The sequence below is a fragment of the Artemia franciscana genome, chromosome 2 (assembly GCF_032884065.1).
Source record: "Artemia franciscana chromosome 2, ASM3288406v1, whole genome shotgun sequence".
Lineage (NCBI taxonomy): Eukaryota > Metazoa > Arthropoda > Branchiopoda > Anostraca > Artemiidae > Artemia > Artemia franciscana.
Window position 1 is genome coordinate 36907795 of NC_088864.1, and position 19945 is coordinate 36927739.

Below are 19945 nucleotides of genomic sequence, written 5' to 3' on the forward strand. Positions count from 1 at the left end.
TAAAATGCATTTGCGTCTTGGAGAAGTTTCTAAGAAAACTTTCAGGATCAGTATTCGAAGGCAGTGGACTTCCTTGAAATCCATACCCCTTTACTACTAGGGATGCGGATTGAATGTTATATCCCGTAATATTTGAGATTTTTACGGAACAGGTGATCGTATAAACTTCAGTTCAGAGGGAGCTTATTTGATTGGAAGTCAGAAGTTATAGTGATCTTTTTGAAGAGTCAAAAGTAAACCCCCCCCCAAGCCTATTACTTGATCAAAATTTTAAGAGATCCATTTTGCTCAGAATTGTTGAAAGATCCATTAATTATGTCTTCGGGGATATGAACCTCCCCACAGTCCTGTAAGTTATGTAATTTGTTCATTGTTTACATATAGTATATGTTATTGAGAAAAGTATGCATATTTGAACTCTATTGCCGAAAATGACCAATGGAATTCAGGTGAGCCTTTCAGAGAATGTTGAGGGGAGTGTTGAACTAAATGGAAACACGGTGTGCGCATGCAGATCGTCAAAATGGCGTAACTCTGGGTGACTGGGTAAATTAATATGGAACTCTCTGGAATTAAAAAGGGATATTATTAGAACGGCAATATTTGCATGCTGCCACTACTACCACAACTGCCACCACTACTACTACCATTCTGCTCTATTTACAATATTGAGAGGAGAATTGAACTAAATCAAAAGACGCTATATGCATGAACATTTTCAAAAGAGTGTATTTTAATAATTGACTCTGGTATTAAGTTGATTAAATCAAAAGAAACTACATGTTTGTATATTGTCAAATGAGTTTATTTTAAGAATTGATTTGGGTATTAAGTTGGAGCTGTTAGAGAATGCTAAAAGGGAAAGATCATATGACCAAAACTCAGTACGTGCACACTACTACTAATATTAATATCACTGCTAGATTCACTACTACTACTAATGCTACTATTACTACTACTACTACTCCTACTACTACTTCTATTGCAACTATTTGAAAGGTTAAGAGCAGTGAGATGAAATTAAAAAGTATATAAGCATACATGTTATCAAAAAGACCTATCATCATTGTCACAGCAATGGCTGATTTATTAAGTTGAAACTCCCAAGACTTGCCGAGAGGGATATTCTACTAGCCAAAAGGCAACACGTTTAATACTACTGCTGCTACTAGTACTACCGCTATTACGATACTACTACCAGTAATACCAATACTACTACTGTGACTGCTATTTTAAATATGCGTAAGGGTGTGAAGGGGAAATTTTCAAGAAATTTTGACGGTGAAGCTTTTAAGGACTGAAGCTTTAAAGGAATATTCAGGCATAGATTGAATTAAATCAAAACAAAGTGTGAGCTTATGGATTTTCAAAAAGGTGAGGAGGCAACGTCTCTAGGACAGCTTAAATTATTAAGTTAAACCTTTAAGGGTACGTTGTGATGGGTTTTGAACTAGCCAGAAGGCACTATGTGTATACTATCAATACTACCACTATAGTTACTGTAACTAATGACGCTAAGGGTATTAAGGTGAAAACTTTAAGTAATGTTTAGAAGAGTTTCAATCAAGCAAAAAAACTGTTTGGATGCAAGTTTTTAAAAAGATATATAAACATTGTCATAGGCAGCACTGCTCTATAATAGCTGGTCATATCGAAGTTCTCGTGTCCTTTCTAGAAGTAAAAAGGGATTGGAGGACAAAAAGCCCTCTTCCCTTGCCCTTTAATTTTCTAAGCACATTCAGGAAAAATTTTGAGACCGCCATTTTGTTCAGGATAGTAGAACGGTCCAGCAGCTATGTCTCTAGAGATATTGGGTGTGCCAACCCCCCTTAAAATCATGTAATTGACCCATTATGCTTGAAAAGTAAATGTTGTTTTCGGGTTGCAGTGGTAGCTAAAAACCTAGTGAGAGATGATCATGTCCCTTTGTAAAAAAAAAAAAACAGCCCATAACTCCTAAACTAGAGTCAGATCAAAAAAAGTACACTCTTAGAACCGCCTTGTCCAACACCCCTATGTAGGAAATTAACTCTCCCTTGGCTTGAATAACAAGGAAAACATATTGGTTTGAAAATTAAGAAAAGTAGCTGCAAGCACGATATTCTGCTTTGAGGGTATCTTTTTTCCTTTCTTTTTTTTCTTTTTTTCTTTTCCTCGTATAGCGGAGCACTAGAGCATCGTAGAGAGCTGTTTAATTGCTCATTTTAAAGGCAATTGATGGGGCTAAAATCCATTTATAATTATATTTTTTTTTAATAAAATCAATTTTTTACGAAAAACTACATTGTTCTATAGCACTGCATTGGCTTATGGTATTATAACATCAGGAATTTGTCACATTTATATGATTTTGAAGTTAACAAACAAATATATAAGAAAAAACTAATATTTATGCAAAGTTTACACAAGGAATTGAATTAATAGTATTTTTTTGGACTTTAATTATGATCATATTAAAGAATGAACTTTATTCTATAGCAATGGAATAAAATATGGGATAAAATATGAGTATGGTTAATATAAATTGTAATTATGTAAGTTTCATTGGTATCATGGCTGCAGCAATTATAATAAAGAACAGACTCTTGCTTTTACTAACTTGTATAGGCAACTTGGCCATAGTCTGTAATCAAGAACAAAAGCTACCTCATAGTAAATGAAGACGACCACGTCCAATACTAAGAAATATAATAACCCATGCCACCTAAATATAGAGTTAGATCATTATATTAAAATTTAAAGTAAATCAAAAGGCATCCCGTGTATGGTTGCCAATAAGAAAGCTTAGCAACATATCGAGAACGACCGCGGATATTAAGTTGAAACTTTCGGGGTATAGTTTCACAAAACTATTTTTCAAAGGCAAGTATAGAACTCTATTAAGCCAAAAATAATCTTCCAAGCAAAAAACTACCACAAATCACAATTTGTGATTTGAAAAACCTAACCTAAATAAAATTCAAAATGAAAAGAGATTACAATAAATAACCAAGTCAAAGTCAAAACGGGCAAAAATTTACACGAGTAGGACTGACACCCCCAATGCCTTCTCATGACCATAAAACTAGCACTTTACTGAAGACGAAACACATTTTATATGTTTTCAATTTTTTACTTTAATACATAAAAAAAAATTAAAACTTTAAGGAATGAATATCACTATATGTACATTGAACTGACAATCCATGGTCATTTGTTTTTTTGTTTTTTTTTTCAGTAAAGAGCAAATTGTGTTCAGGTCTTGAGGAGGCAAGGGTATGTCAGCCCTAATCGTCTTAATTTGTGCCCGTTTTTGAGTTTGATTGGTTATTTACTGTAATTTTTGTTCGTTTGGATTTTCATTTATTTATTGATGGTAATTCGTGGTAGTTTTACGCTAAGAAGATTATTTGACTATATTTTTGCTTAATCTTGGCTTAATGAAGTCTTCACTTTTCTTTCAAAACCTTGTTTTGTGGGAAAGGTTTTTCAAATTAATCAAAGAAAAAAGAACAGGCAGCTTAGATTAATATAGCTATTCAAAGTTTTAAATAGTCTGAGGTTCTAACTGTCTTCGGCTTCGGCAGTATGTTCTGAATACGTCCTAGCAGAAAATACCTTCAGTGATTAAACCTCCAACAAATCCAGCCTAGCAAGCGGTTAGGCTCGTCCGAGATGGGAAATTATACCAGCGAAAACCCAAGATATCACTTTAACAGGAGCTTTAAGAGAGGCCTCCTGGAACTACAAAGCAAAGCTATCTTTTTCAGAAATTTAGTGACATATTCGAAGTAACACCTCAAATATATGTCAATTAAGAAACGTTTTGCATTACATAATAATTCGAATTGTGTCTAGTATATGTTTGTTTCTAAAGCTTTTAGGGTACTTTATGATTCTTAATTTATGGCGAAAAATTCAGTTTTTGAACTCAGATAGTATGATTTTAAATAGCATTAAAAAGAGAAGAAATAGCACAGAAGAACAATCACAAATAGGGCTACCGCTGCCCAGGAAAATGTTTGATCGTATCATCAAAGCAGATAAAATGTACCATTATTGCAATAGAAGGTGTCTTGTAGGCTACTGCAATAAAATTTAATTTCAAATTTCCAAAAAATAAACATCTTACCTTTTTAGATATACTCAGTTCTTTCTATGGAAATTTATACAAATTTGACCTTTAAAACTGGATTAAATGACAGTTATATCGAGGCAAATTACCTTTAGATTAGATGAGAATTTGAATGATTGGGGAATACAAGCTTGCCACTATTCAACAAACACCAAATCATTTTAGAACCATATCCTTGATAATCCCTATTTGATCATGAGCTGTACTTGGTACGAAACCTCCATTAATTTGGCATTGGAGTGAGGATGGGGGCCTTAGGGGACACGGGTACAGAGTCTCACTGTAGGTATTTTTGTTGTACAGATTAAATATATATGTATAAACCTTACTTTACTAAAGCTCAATATTTCTATCATATCTGAATTATGTCCCGGACATGATCTTATTTATTTTTCTTAAAACTGTGTTTCATAGTTTACGTCAGATATGTGGATCAGTGGATGATAAGTCCTTGTTAGCTTAATTAAACCATACTGGGCTTTTGACCAGCTTTAGATGCTTTAAAACAACGTTGAATTTTTTTGCCTTTGAAGCCAGTGCTTGCAATAGTTTAGAAGCTTTTTGTTGGCTAGAGTATTCCTTTTATTTGAATAAATTTTGTGTGACAATTTTTTAAGCTAACTTCTAGAAGCACAGAATTTTCTCAGAAAAAGCGCAGGATCTACTAAATCGACTTTTTGAACTATTGAAAATTATATGGATATGAGGAAACTGGATACAAGCATATTTCATGGTGTTTTAATAGGACAAAGTACTATTTTCGACCAATTGTATTTGCTTTTACCAACACGCATTTATTTCCAGAATCATATTTCAAGCTTAACTTGGGGTCATAATGATCGACGAATTTTCCTTGCAACAGGAATGTATCTTCACGTAGGATGGGTAACAAGAAAACCACCGAGCTTGTCTCACTTGTCCCGAACAGCAATTAGAAAGTGTCTTCACGAACTGTACCTTGTAAATTCTTTGCCCCTTCCAGTGAGGTTGAAAGCTCAGGTTTCCTGTTTGTTTTCAAGGACAATTTATGTAAGTATAGAATTCCAATTTCAGTGAATGATAACTAATTAAATTCTCAATCGTTAACTACAGCTAAGGGGCTTCAGATTCAAATTAGATATTGCCTAAACGTTAAGTTTGTGTGACATAGTCTTAAAGTCAAGGCTCTGATGTACCATAAAGATAGGATAAACATCCTCCAAAGCTATTGAAGGTGCATAAGGTGTCGACAATTTATGATGTTTAAGTTGCCAGGTGTTTTTTACAAAGACAAGTAGCAAGCCTATTACTAAGCCTTGCGGCAACTGAGATCATACCTCGGGCCCCATATCATCAAGCAGAGATTATTCCACAGATCTATGATAGGATTCTGATACACCACACAGAACATCACAAGAAATTATCCAATTTTTATAATGTTTTGAAAATCCAAAAGATTTCAACTTTTTTCACCCTAGGTATATTTCTCAACTATCAGTGCAACTGGTACATAATTCTCATCCCAGATATGCTATTCAAATGTTTTGACTTCTGTCAAATTAATTCAACCGTAGGTTTGTTTGAATTGTTTTACTAAAAAAAATCTTTCTTATATTTAAATTATCAGGCGAAAAGCCTAGATAAGCACAAAGGTCAGGACTAAGAAAGTGAAGCAAAGAAGCATATAAAACAGGCTAGAAGGTACACAAAGGTGGGCTTTCGAGCCTCACTCTCGAGCCTCAAGTTCTTAGCCTCGTTTTTGGTTTTTGCTCAAGTTCTTATTTGCCTTAAGTCTGCAGTGAACTGAAACCTGAACTGCATTAAGTCTGCAGTGAACTGAAACCTGAACTGCATTAAGTCCGCAGTGAACTGAAACCTGAACTGCATTAAGTCTGCAGTGAACTGAAACTTAACCTGAAGTCAAACAATTTGAAGGCTTTTCTTTCTTTTTTTCATCGAATTTGGAAGAGATTTATTATTTGAATAAAAAAAGGAAAGATACATTCAGCCTAATTTAAATCGTTCACATCATTTCGGCTTATTCTTTAATTCAAAGCATAGTTGACATATTATAGTTATTTCTGATCTTTGTTTAATTTTCTGTGTTTGGTAATTTCACATTATTTTGATTTTGCATCATTTTTACAAGAAAATAACAATCTAACTACAATTTAAAGTCTTTCTCAAATCACAGTACTACTGCTACTACTAACAACTCATCGCAACATCAGGCCGCCTGTGGCCAACACTGCTACGTACACTCCTTCTCAATCTCAATCTATTCGAAGCCTCCCTCCTTACACCCTCCCAGCAAGTTCCTATTTATTTAAAATATTTCTTTATGACATCCTCCAACGTCAGACGAGGACGACCTGCCTTCCGTTTAGCCCTAGACGGTTGGCCGAAAAGGACAATCTTTATCCAATGTCATTCTTCATCCACAAAACGTGCCCGGGCCATCTCAACTTTTCTTACATTATTAGCCCTAGAAAGTGGGATCGATCTACATTTTTTTGTACAGTGTACTGTTTGAAATACGGTTATTCAGCCGGGTACCAAGAACAATCTGTAGACGATTTCTCTGGAAAACGTCTAGTAAATTATCCTCCGCTTTTCGGAGCGCCCATGCTTAAGAGCCATATTTGACCACTGTCATGACTTTAGCTTCCCATACTCTAATCTTGGTTTGCGTGTTCAGGTTCAAGTTCCATTCATTTTTATAAGACTTATCTTCCTATTCCTCTGAAATTCTTTTAACAGTGAAAAAGAAACCTGAGCCTTGGCTATTCTAATTTTAATATCTTCACTGCTCCCACTGTGTTCAGTAATAATACTATCAAGGTAAGTGAAGCAGTCCACCCGATACATCTTTTTGCTACCCAACATTACCTTTTCATCTTCATTTAGTAATAGCTCAAGTGACTTAGTCTTCTTAACATCAAGTTATAATTAACCTATTCTATCACCCTGAACTCACAAAACCTCTAAAAGTTCATTAATTTTGTCCTCACATTCATCTAGGATGCTTAAATCATCAGCATAATCTCAGTCCAGGAGAGTTTTTCGTCCCCATATGATTCCGTGGTCCCCCATTGCCTTTCCTCTGCTCCTTAAGACAAAGTCCATCAAAATGATACATATGGGGACAGAATACAACCCTGCTTAACTCCTTATTTAACGCAAAACCAGCTGCCAGCCTCATTTCCTACCTTAACCGCAGCAGTATTATCGTACATAGGACTAATCGCTGTAATGTATTGGTCTGGTATACCATACACGGATAAAACCTTTGCTAAAACTATTCTATCAACAGAATCGAACGCTTACTCATAATCTATATAACTCAGGACTAAAGGTGTTTGACAATTCAAGCACTTCTCAATTATTAACCTAAGAGTGAAAATTTGGTCAACACATCCTCTACCTTTTCTAAAACCGCACTGCTCTTCTCTTGAAACTTAGTCTACAGTATCTCTCAGTCTAAAAATTATCATATTACTAAGTAATTTGCTGCCTACAGAGACCAGACTAGTGCCTTAATAATTACCCCAGTCACTTTTGTCACCTTTCTTATACAGTGTTTTCATTAAGGTTTTCCTAAAATCGTTAGGTACTTCCCCATTTTCAAAAATCCTATTCATAATCTTCAGTAGCTTATTTTTAGCCTCAGAACCACCATATTTAAGAAAATAATTTGCCAAACTATCAGTACCTGGAGCCTTATTATTTTTTAGCCCTTTTAGCCCAAAACAAATCTTGCTTCACATCCAAGTTATCACGAACTTTTTCATTTTCTTCTATATATTTTCCTGCAACTCTTTCTTGGTTTAGCACATTCTCAAAATGTTCTGCTCATCTCTCTTTAAATCTTTACTTGTCACTAAGTTGTAGCCCCGTTCCTATCTTTAACCGGGACAAGTCCCAATGGACAACTCCCTCTCAATTTATTAACATGCCAGTATATATGTATATATATATATATATATATATATATATATATATATATATATATATATATATATATATATATATACATGATTTGTTCATGCTTCATCGTCCATCATAAAGGTCCATAACAAAGCCTTTAAGATATTCAAGAGAAAAAAGACATATTTGTTTTTTCAGCCAAATACATACGACAAATTAGGCTAAAGATATTTTTAACTTTTCCCTTATAGAATATCATGGGATTCGAGCCAAGTCTTCGAGCGTTCTCTTGTCGAACGCCGTTAAGCAGCACGCGTCTTTTTTGCACAATGATACGCCTTGAGGATGGATCGGGAGAGAGCCAACCAGACGTAGATGGTGATTTTGGAAATGCTGCAACTTATATATTATATTGCGAATTCCTTGGTGGACTAGTGCCACTGTTAAAAGGAAAAAGAATATCCAAGCTACGCCCTGAATTTGTTATATTTGACCCAGAAACTGCAAGTAAGTGGTATTTAAAACAAACTTTACAATGTCTCACTGATTTAGAAAATGTTATCTGTAGAAAGGATTGAGAAAAGTGCTGCTTGAAACTTTGTTTTCTTTAAATCATAAATCGTCACTGTCACTCTTAAAAGTTGTACTTAACATTTTTTCACTTCGATAATCACTTGCAAGTTGTCGTAGTTGGAAGTTTACACAGTTGCAGTGTAGACACAGCTACTGCTACTAGTAGTAGCCCTGAAAGTTTCAAGTTAACATCCTTACCTTTTCCTAAGATATTACAGACAGTCCTTTTTGATAACTTCGATACATATAGTTTATTATAAATTAGCCCAACAGACACTTCAACATTTCCCGCAATTTTGCCTCAGACACAGCTAGGATAAAAAATTCCTCTGTTTTATAAATGATGAATTTAAAAAAGCTTTCCGAAATCCAGGTTTTTAAAAGAAAAATAAAGGCCATGTTTAACTTAATGCGAAAAGAAATCACCTAAAAGAAGCGACCAGAAATTACTATTGAAGGAGAAATAAAACCCAAAATGAACAGACATTAAATAAACAATCATAGTAAAAAAAAAAAAAAACATACAACAGGTAGTAATATAAATGAACAAATATATTTTAAGATGAGTAAGGCTTAAATGAAATACGTAAATCAAACTTAAAACAAACAAAGGTCTTTTGCTATTGAATTATATATGAAACCCAAAACGAACATAAATTAAATAAACAGCCATAACAAACTAACATACAGCAGGTATAAATACAAATGTATATAAAAATCTTAAAACGAGTAAAATTTAAATTCAATATGTAAATCAAACTTAAAACGAACAAAACCACTACAAACAAGAGGTTTGGTACTGCCTCCTTTCCTAACTGTAAAAGTCTAAGACCTACGGCTTCATTTGCGCCTTACCGAATACTATAAGTGTCTTGAACAGTCTTGGAAAGAACTAATAAAATCAAACTGAAAATTTGACTTATAAAAATAATAATTGTTGAAAACTGGTCAGCTCAAGGTATTATTTCACTATAAGTTTCATTTTTCATTTTCAATGTTGTAATAACCGGGAAATAAAATGTTTCTAATATAATTCGTTTTCAGTGAAGCGCCAATTATGCAGTAGGCTTTAGACTTTTACATTTAGGGAAGACATTTTAGATTTTACATTTACATTTACATTGAGGGTAGTATCGAAACATTTTTTTGTAAAGAAACTATATTTATCATGAACATTCTTGTAAATAATTAATAAAATTAAATTGAATATTTCGTATATAATGATATTAATTGCTGCATCAGTTCAAAATTTAACTTTGTAACTCTCATGTTTATATTCTATGTTGTAATAAACACAAAAGAAAATATTTGTTGTATAATTCGTTTTCAGTAAAGCTCCAATGACACAGTAGGTTTTAGACTTTTACAGTTAAGGAAGGAGGCAGTACCCAAACTCTTGCTTGTAGTTATTTTTGTTCGTTTTAAGCTTGATTTGCATATTCAATTTTAGGTTCTACTCGTTTCAAGATTTATTTATTCATTTATGTTGCCACCTGTTCCATATTTGGTTGCTATGATTGTTTATTTAATTTATGTTCGTTTTGGGGTTCATTTATAATTCACTAGCCAAGCATTTTTGTTTTTTTAAGCTTGATTCAGGTATTCAATTAAACTTTTACTCGTTTTAAGCTTTGTTTATTCTTTTATATTAGTACCTGTTGTATATTTTTTACTATGATTGTTTATTCAATTTCTGTTCGATTAGGGTTTCATTTCTTCTTTAATAGTAATCTCTGGTTGTTCTGAATATGAGTTATTGTAGGCTTCTATTTCTTCTGATCTTATGTTTTTTATTGCCTCTACTTTTCTTTGATAAATTTCTTTTTCAGAAAAGATTTTTTTTTATCAATTCCTGTCCGTTTTTTATTGCCAAAGTCTCAAGTTTATCAAAACTCCCTATTCCAAAATAATTTTTTGTTCCAAAACGAATTAAAAATTAAAACTATCAATAGTATTGATAAGAACTAATAAAATTAAACTGAATATTTGATATATAACGATATTAATTGCTGAAAGCTCATTAGCTCAAGATTTTATTCCACTGCAATTTTCCTTTTATTTTCAATGTTGTAATAAGTACAAAAGAAAATATTTGTAATATAATTCGTTTTAGTAAAGCGCAAAATACGCAGTAGACTTTATGCTGCTAGCGTTAGGTAAACAAGCAGTAGCTAAACTCACTTTTTTGGAGTGAAAACTATAGGTGTCTTTAACAGTCTTGGAAAGAGGTAATAAAATTAAACGGAATACCCATGGTTTTCGGAATTATACATCGTCAATGAGTTTCTTTTCGGAGGAATCAAGAAATGGAGGGAGGGCTGGGGTTCAGCTCCCATGATTTTTTAAATAAAATATTTGGTGGGGAGCCATAGATTGAGGGCCACAGGTCAGCTCCCATGATGTTTGTATTAAATATTGTTAATAAGTTTTTTTCTGGGCAGGGGGTCAAGTCGAGGAGGGAGGGCCATGGGTCAGTTCCGTTGACTTTCAGAATAATATATCGTTAATCAATCTGTTCGTGGTAACGAACTGTAAATAAGAAGCGATCCGGCTCAATAGTAACCTTACGATTACTCAATAGTAAGGAATCTTAATGAAGATCGCACCATCAAATTCAGCGTATCAGAAAACCCCACTGTAGTGGATTCAATCACCTATCTGCAAAACTGTATAGTTTCGTATTTTTTTTTTTACCAGAAGAAAGATCACAGATGCGTGTTTATTTGTTTTAATTTTACCCCCAGGGATAATTAAATTGACCTACTGGTCCTAGAATATCGCAAAATGGCTCATTTGAACGGAAATTAAAAGTTCCAGTGCCCTTTTTAAGAGAACAAAAAAAAATGGAGTGGAACTAGGCCCCCTGCCACACTCATGATCTCCCAAAGTCACCCATTAAAAATTTTGAGATAGTCATTTTGTTCAGCATAGTCGAAAAATCCAATAATTATGTCTTTGAAGATAACTTAATTCCCCACAGTCCCCAGAGGAAGGGCTGCAAGTTATGAGCTTCGCCCATTGTTTACAAATAGTATTGGTTATTGGGATGTATACAGACGTTTTCAGTGGGGATTTTTTTCCTGCGGGGGGGAGGGGGTGGTTAGGGGAGAAGATTACATGGTAGGATCTTCCCATGGAGGAGTTTGTCACGGGGAAAGAGGATTTTCCATGAAGGGGGTGCCGTATTTCCCAGTATTATTTAAAAAACGATCAAAAAGTAAATAAAAAAAAGTTTTTTCAATTGAAAGTGAGAACATTAAAACTTAAAACGAAAAAAAATTATTACATATATAAGGGGGTTTGACTTATCGTTAATACCCCACTCTTTACGCTAAAATTTCTTAGTACTTTCAAAAGAGCTATTTATTCTAATTAAACGGCCTTTGTGATTCAGGGGTCATTCTTAAAGGTAAAAAAAGGGTAAAGAATATAACATTAGACTTTACAGTCCCTACCGGCAGTGCTGATCTCCGTTTCTTGGCCCATCAGCTAGGAAGTGCAATGGGGGGCTGGGGGCCGACCATCCTGTGTTTTCGCACACCCTTCCCGTTTACCTTCCCCAGATTTCTCCAGGTACCCATTTAGAGCTGGGTCGACTCTGGCTGAGCTTACAGAGTCACGCCACTGACCCCGTCCCAAACTAAATAATTGGGTACAGTAGGATTAGAACCCTCGCCCTCTCAGACAAAGGATCCTGAAACCAGCGCACCAATCCACTCAGCCAGGACGGCTCCTTAAAGAATTGGAACAAAATTTGAACTTTAATGTAAAGAGCAAGGCATTGACAATGGGGTGAACCCTCGTCATATACGTATTATTTTTGTTCATTTTAAGTTTTAATATTCCTCCTTACTTTCAGTTGAATTTTTTTTTTTTTAATTTAATATCGTTAATAATATATCTTCAAATGTGCGTGTGTTTCTTTTGGGGTTTTAACTATGGAGAGAGGGCCAGGATAAGTTCCTGTGATTTTTGGAATAAGATATTGTTATTAAGTTCTGCATATTTGGGGGGGGGGGTCAGGCTACGGAGGGAGAGGTAGGGGTCACATTTCCTGGTTTTGGGAATTAAATATCGTTAATAAGTTGGTTTTTTAGAGGACTTGGGCAAGGGATAAGCTCCGATGATTTTTGAAATAAAGTGTCATTAATAAGCTTTTTGGGGAGAGAGGGTCGATCCGCTGAGGAAAGACCAGGGGTCAGTTCCTGTAATTTTTTGAATAAAGCATCGTTAATAAGTTTTTTTGGGGGGAGGGTGCCGGACATCGAGGGAGATCTAGGGGTCAGCTTCCATGACTTTTGGATTGAATACCGTTAACAAGTTATTTTTAAGGGGGTCAGGCCATGGAGTGAGGGCCAAGTGCCAGTTCCCATGGTTTTTGGTATAGAACATCGTTAATATTTTTTTTTGGGGGGGGATGGTTGTCTGGCTATAAAGGTAGGGTAGGTATGATCAGATTCCATAATTTTTTAAATAAAATCGTTAGTTATTTTTGTGAGGGGGGCAAGGAGAGAGAGAGAGCAAGGGGTCAGCTCCTATGATTTTTGAATAAAATGTTGTTGCTATTTTTTTTTTTTGGGGGGGGGGGCTCGGTAGGTTGTGGAGGAAGGGAGAGGGATTGGCTCCAATAAAGTTTTGAATGCAGAATCGTTAATATTTTTTGTGGAGGGGTTGGGCCATGGAGGTCAGCTCCCATAGATTTTGGAATACGATATCATTAATACATTTTTTGGGGGAATGGGCCATGGAAGGAGGGCCAGGGGCCAGCTTCCATGATTTGCAATAGATCGTTTTTCGGGGGAAGGAGGATCAGGCCATGGAGGGACCGGGGTCAGCTCCCATAAGTTTTATAATAAAATATCGTTAGTAAGTTTTCTTGTGGGGTAGGGGTTAGGCCATGGAGGGCCAGGGTTATGTTCCCTTAGTTTTGGAATCACATCTCGTTAATAAGCTATTTTTTGGGGGGTTTTGCCATGGAAAGATGTCCAGGGAATAGTTCTCTTTAGTTTTGGAATAAAATACCGTTAACAAGTTTTCTTGGTTGGGGGTCGGGATTATCTGATCTTTGAACTATTTTGAGAGCCCTCACTGAATGTGCAAAAAGAGGACAGAGAGGGCCAGTTCCTCTCCGTTCCCTGTTGAATTTTAAAAAGGGAACTAGAACTTTCAATTACCAATTAAATGAGCCCCCTGCAAAGTTTATACGACAACCGCTTCCATACAAATCTTACATACCTCCGGTCCGGACATAATGTACAACACTGGCCCCTGGGTTCTAGACTTTGTGGAAACCCTGGAGTTTTGTTATATAAATTTTTAGTATATTTGAACAAAGTGACTGTCTTAACTTTGTTCGATCGGACTTATTTGGGAAAAGGGGGGTTGGTGATGGGTAGGCTAGTCACCATCCGATCACCTTTGACTCTTAAAAAGGGAACTAGAACTTTCAATTTCTAATCATTTGAGTTCACTACGCAGTTTATGCGACTACCCCTTCCATAAAAATCTTATATGCCCCAAGGGCATATGTTTACCCCGAATCTTCCGTTATCTGATCGTTCAACTATTTTGAATAAAATGGTCATCTCAAAATTTTTATCAGATGCATTTGGGAAAAAAAGAGTTTGGGGTGTAGATGCCCTCTGATCACTTTTGAGTCTTAAAAAAGGAACTAAAACCTTCAATTTACAATCAGACGAGCCCACTCTGAAATTTATACGACCATCCCTTAAATAAAAACCTTATATACCCCAGGGGCATATCTTAAAAAACTTGCCCCCGGGTTCTGAGGAGTTGCGTCAGCCCCGGAGTTTTATCCTATCTTTTAATTATTTTGAAAAAAATGGCTGTCAAAATTTTTATCGTATGCAATTCGGGAAAAATACCTGGAAAGGGGGACTAGTTGCCTTCGGATCACTTTTAGCTCATGAAAAGGGAACTAGAACTTCAGATTTCCAATTGAATTAGCCCCTGCTGAAAATTATACGATTATCCATTTCGTAGAAGCCATATATGTCCCAAAGGCATAACTTACAACACTTGCCCCGGGCCTTGGAGGGGTTTCAATCCCAGAGTTATTGTCATCGAATCTTTGAATTATTTTTACCAAAACTTCTATATACAAATTTTTATTAGATACACTTGGGGATAAAAGGACTTGGGGAGCCAGTTGCCCTCCTATCACTTCAATATTAAAAAGGGCACTAGAACTTTTGATTTTCAATTGGATGAGCCGCCTTCGAAGTTTTTACAGCCACCCTTCTATATGAAGCCCCTCTGGGAAAAAATAATAATAGAATGAAGCCTTATGACCTTTACTACACGTAACGCCACTGCGTCGCCTTTGATAAATCCTGCACGTAAAAGTGGACAATTGTACAATCTACATTCCTCAACCCGGGGATGGTGGGGGCATTGCATCCCCAGAAGCATAGCTATTGGATGTCGTGACTATTCCAAATAAATGACTTTTTAAGACCTTCGTCAGTGTTAAGAGTCTTAGAGACCTTAGTCTAAAAGAGTCTTTAATCAGTGTCTTAAAGACCAAGAGGGGGCTGCCCTTTGTTCCTTCATAATATCCATTTCAACAAACCTTTAAAATTTCAATTCAACACCTTTAACTGTTCCTTATATATGGCTGTTGTGTCCTTTTAAAAACCCTCTCGCTTATAGCTTGTTTGACATTCACCTCAACAGTTTCTAGAAGTTTAGCCTTAATATTCTTAGACTTTTTCAAGATTCAGGATCAATCGATTGGGAAAAGAAACTTTTCCCAATAAGTAACCTTGAATTTAAGCAATTGGCAACTTATATAACTTACTATACTTAACCCAAGGGCTCCGGTGTTTAAATCATCTCTGGAAGCATAGTAATTTGACTTTTCTATTATTTCGAACAAGATCACTAAAGTTAGGATCAAATATCTTTGGGACACAAGAGGGAACGTGGAGGCGATTGTCTGCCCTCCGACCACTTTTCAATATCTTCCTCAACTAGCCGTAAAGTTTAAACTTAATACCCTCAGCTGTTCTTGTGATAATGCAGATTCACCTTATTGATAAAAAGGATGCGTTTAGTATCTTTAGATTTAGATTGATATGTCCCTAATAGTTCCGCAAGTTTCACCTTAATACCCATAGCCTTTTCGAATCCATTCAGAATCAGACATGCCTGCTTTTCCTTTTGCATGTGAAAAAAGGAAAATTACATAATTTACTATCTTTACCCTGGGGGGGGGTATTGCGTTCCCAGAGGCATAGTTACTAGACCTTTTGACTGTTTGGAACAAAATCGCTTCTTTATAAAATTATGATCAGTGAGGAGTAAGGAGCTCTTAAAAAGGGCAAGGGTAGCTGGTTGCCCTCCGAAGGCTCTTAACACCCGCCCCCCTCAACATCCCCTGAAATGTTCAACTTAATGCTGTCAGCTGTTCCTTGAATATCTTAGGCAGTGCAATAGCGCTGCCTAAGTAAAGAACGAAGTGGTCATAATGTATTGTTATTTTTATTTTCTTAGTTTTTTGGTTTTAGACCAGGAAACTTCGTATCGAATGAGCTGTCGAAAAAACTTCAAAAATGGCACACTCGATTCGGAATTGAAAGGGCTAGAGCCCTTTTTAATATTTGAAAGTGATTGGAGGGCAATTAACCATCCTCCCACGCCCACCATTTCCTCAAACACATCCAATCAACATTTTGAGATAGCTATTTTGTTCAACATAATTGAAAGGTCTGGAAATTATGTCTTTGAGGATGAAATCCCTCCCACAGCCCTTAGGGCAAGGGTTTTAAGTTATGCGATGGGGGCGTTAAATATTTTTGTATAAAATGGGCTATCGTGTAAAATTCAGAGGTGGCTCATTGGATTAGTAGTCATAAGTTCTAGTTCCTTGTTTAAGCTTCAGGGTGATCGGAGGGTGGATACCCTCCATACCTCGTATTTTCCCGAAATGCATCTGATAGAAATATTGAGATGGCCATTTGTTGTCATAGAAACTTCTATAAAGGTTCATCGGATTGAAAATTGAAGGGACTAGTGTCTCTTTTAATAGTCGAAAGTGACTAGAAGGCAAGTAACCATCCTCCCCGACCCACCTTTTCCCCGAACACATCCAATAAAAATTTTGAGACAACCGTTTTGTTCAGCCTAGTTAAAACTTAAGGAAATTATGTCTTTCAGAATGACACCCCCCCTCCAGAAAAAAAAACAAATGATGGTGGATTGTCAGTTTACTTGAGATATGCTGATACCTATTCCTTCAAGTTTTGATTATTTTTTATTTATGAAAGTAAGAAAAGTGAGAACATTTAAAGTTAATTTTGTTTTCAGTAATGCACAAATTATGTTCTGGTCTTGAGGAGGCGTCGGGGTTGTGAGCCCTACTCCTGTTATTTTTCCTCATTTCGAGTTTTACTCGGCTATTTATTGTTGTTTCTTTTCGTTTTGAGTTTTATTTGTTTAATAAAACTTTTTCGAGTTTTACTTATTTATTTGTTTAATTTGTTTATTTATTTGATTTGTTTATTTATTTATTTATGGTATTTTTACGCTTGAAAGATTATTTTACTTTATTTCTGCTAATTCTTGGCTTAGTAGAGCTCTTTACTTTTCTTTGAAAAACCTTTTTTCTGATTTTTTTTTAAATGAACTGATAATTAGCCCTCTGATAATCACCACGCACGTAATGTGTTTTTATTGTGTTCGGAATCTCTCTCCAAAGCTCTGGGGGGGGCTGTGTCATCTCCATCGACATAGTTATTTGAGCCTTTGACTATTTTGAGCAATATGTCTATTACAATATTTTGGGGAGAAGGGCAATTATAAAGGGTGGCCCTTCAACCTCCTTTAAACACCCTCCTTAACATAGGGGCATGGTATCCCTAAAAGTATAGCTATTAGACTTTTTGAATAGTTCTGAAAAATGGCAATTCCAAAAATCCAACCAGAACTGAGCAAAGGGGGCTCCTAAAAAGAGCAAGAAGGGGGACTGATTTCCCTCAAATTTCCTTTCAACATCTCCTCAACATACCTTGCAATTTTAAGCTTATAATTTCAGTCGTTCATTTGCTGATTTTCCCTTTTCAAAACCAGGAAGCACATAGTCTTTTTTATTGTGTTCCAGGGAATATGATTTCATGGATGACAAAACCTTCCCGAGTCCCAGGGGCAAGTGTTGTACGTTACAAAATTTGCTCTTTGTTTGTATACGAATAAGGGGGCAAGTTCATCTTGAGTTTCCAAAAAAGCTAAGGATATCACGGCAAATCTTTATGAAATCTTGAGGAGGGTGTCAAACAAAATCAAAACAAACTATTTGCAGAAGGGCTGCCATAAGGGTACAGTAGCAAAATCAAGGAGTGGATAAGGGTATCAAGTTGGAAATGTAAAATCATGCTGAGAGGGAAGTTGAGAGTAACAAAGAGCAACCAATCTCCTTTCTCTCTTATAAATTCTCGCCTGTAGACTGATAGAAATAACAAAAAGCCATATATTTCAAAATTGTCACAAGAGTCTAATATTTTTGCCCTCGCGGATGAAATGACCCCAGAGCCTCCGGATCCAATTCGTCTATTTTTGACATACAGGTTTTAACACTGGGAAAGGGGGGAATGTTTGATCCTGGTTGGGTTCGAAAAGACTAAGGGTATTGAGGTGAAATTTTGGGGAAAATTGTGGGGCATGTAGAGCTAAATCAAAAGATACTATTTGCGTCCAAGTTATCAAAAAGGCATATCTGCAATATCTTAGAAATGGATAATGGTTTTAACTTAAAACTTTCAGGGGTAAATACTACTACTGCTTTGGCTGTAATTGCGACCGGTTGCGGCTGCAACAGGGACTGCTTCTGGCTGTGACAACTTGCGACAATGACTGTGACTGCTAGCAACTAATACTACATTTACTTGTGACTGCTTTCAGAGAATGCTAGAAAATTTTGAGCAAAATCAAAACCAACTATGTGCAGGTTGATTGTCAAAAGGGCGCATCAGCGATACCTCAGGAACGCCTGTCGGCTTTAAGTTGAAAATTTCAGGGCATGTTGAACAATGCTTAAAACCTTCAGGGGATGCTTAGAGGGATTTTAAACTAAATTAATAGATGCTCTGTGTATCCAAGAAATGGGAACATATATGTAATACATTAGGAGCAGTGCTGCAACAAGTACTCCAAATTTTTACTTAAGTATCAAGTATTAAGTACTCATTGTTTTTTTACTTAAATATCAAGTAATAAGTACTTTCCAAATTCTTACTTAAGTATCAAATATCAAGTACTTGCCAAAATTGTACTTAAGTATTACTTCAAGTACTACTTCAAGTACTTATTCTATGTATATATATATATATGTATATATATATTTCTGATATAAAGCTCATTCTACCTTTTTTTAAAGCCATTCTGAAGGCTTCTTAGCCTCTTCCCTTGCCTATAAAATGTCCCCTGTCATTCCTCTCTTGGAAATCTTAATCAAGGGCCAGAATTTCCGTTTTATCGTTTTTAACCGTTTCCCTTGTTCGGCTGGTACATACCCAATGAAGTCCAAGAAAATAATCTTAACCAATTCTCAACACAACGGCTTGAAAGGAAAACACTATCAAAACAATTAAGTGCAATAAAAAAACTCTTGATTGGATCAGACATATTCTCCCGCTATACTCGATTGCACAGACGGGCGGACAGACAGACAGATCTAAAAAACCTATCTTGATGGATATTTTCCAATATCCAAATAGGTAATAATACCTGGATGATGATATGCCATTGTTTTACTTTTTTTTGGATCCAATTAGCCAACATGACTACCTAAGACGTTGCAAAATCCGTCCGTCCGTCTGTCTGTCTGTCCGTCCGTCTGTGTAATCACGTATAGGGGGAGAAACGCTGGATGGATTTGGATGGAAATTTTGATGGCCCGATTTGGTGCCAAGGATCATGAGACACATCAAGTTGAAAGATGAAGACCCTAGCTCAAATAAAACAGGAGGGAGAGGGCTTTACCTCCTAAAAAAAGGTTTACTGGAGTAACTTGCGACTGGAGTGATGGATCTGAATGAAAATCGAACCAAAGAGGCCTAAGACCCTGACACATATCAAGTTTTGAGATAAAGACCCTAGCTCAAATTTAATAAGGGGGAGTAGGCTTTAATTCCTGAAAAATTTAAGTTTTCTATTTAATTTATTATAACTTGCAAATGGAATAACGGATCCGAATGAAAACTAGACCAAAGATGCCTAAGATCAGGGCTCATATCAAGCTCTGGTATCACAAACCCTATCTCAAATAGGGCGAGGGGGAGAGGGTTTCAAGTCTTAAGAAAGTGGAGTTTTCCTTTAATTTAGTAGGGCCTGTAA

At 35.8% G+C, this 19945-nt stretch overlaps 1 protein-coding gene across 3 annotated transcripts in view; it reads left to right on the top strand.

The window, feature by feature from the left end:
* Positions 1 to 19945, top strand: part of LOC136041048 (tubby-related protein 4-like) — a 149400-nt gene that overhangs the window by 82044 nt on the left and 47411 nt on the right. For all 3 annotated transcript variants that reach the window (XM_065725597.1, XM_065725589.1, XM_065725604.1), the window contains 2 exons: positions 4919 to 5143; positions 8272 to 8527. In XM_065725597.1, coding sequence (XP_065581669.1) covers positions 4919 to 5143; positions 8272 to 8527 — 481 coding nt within the window. The remainder of the gene's footprint in view (positions 1 to 4918; positions 5144 to 8271; positions 8528 to 19945) is intronic.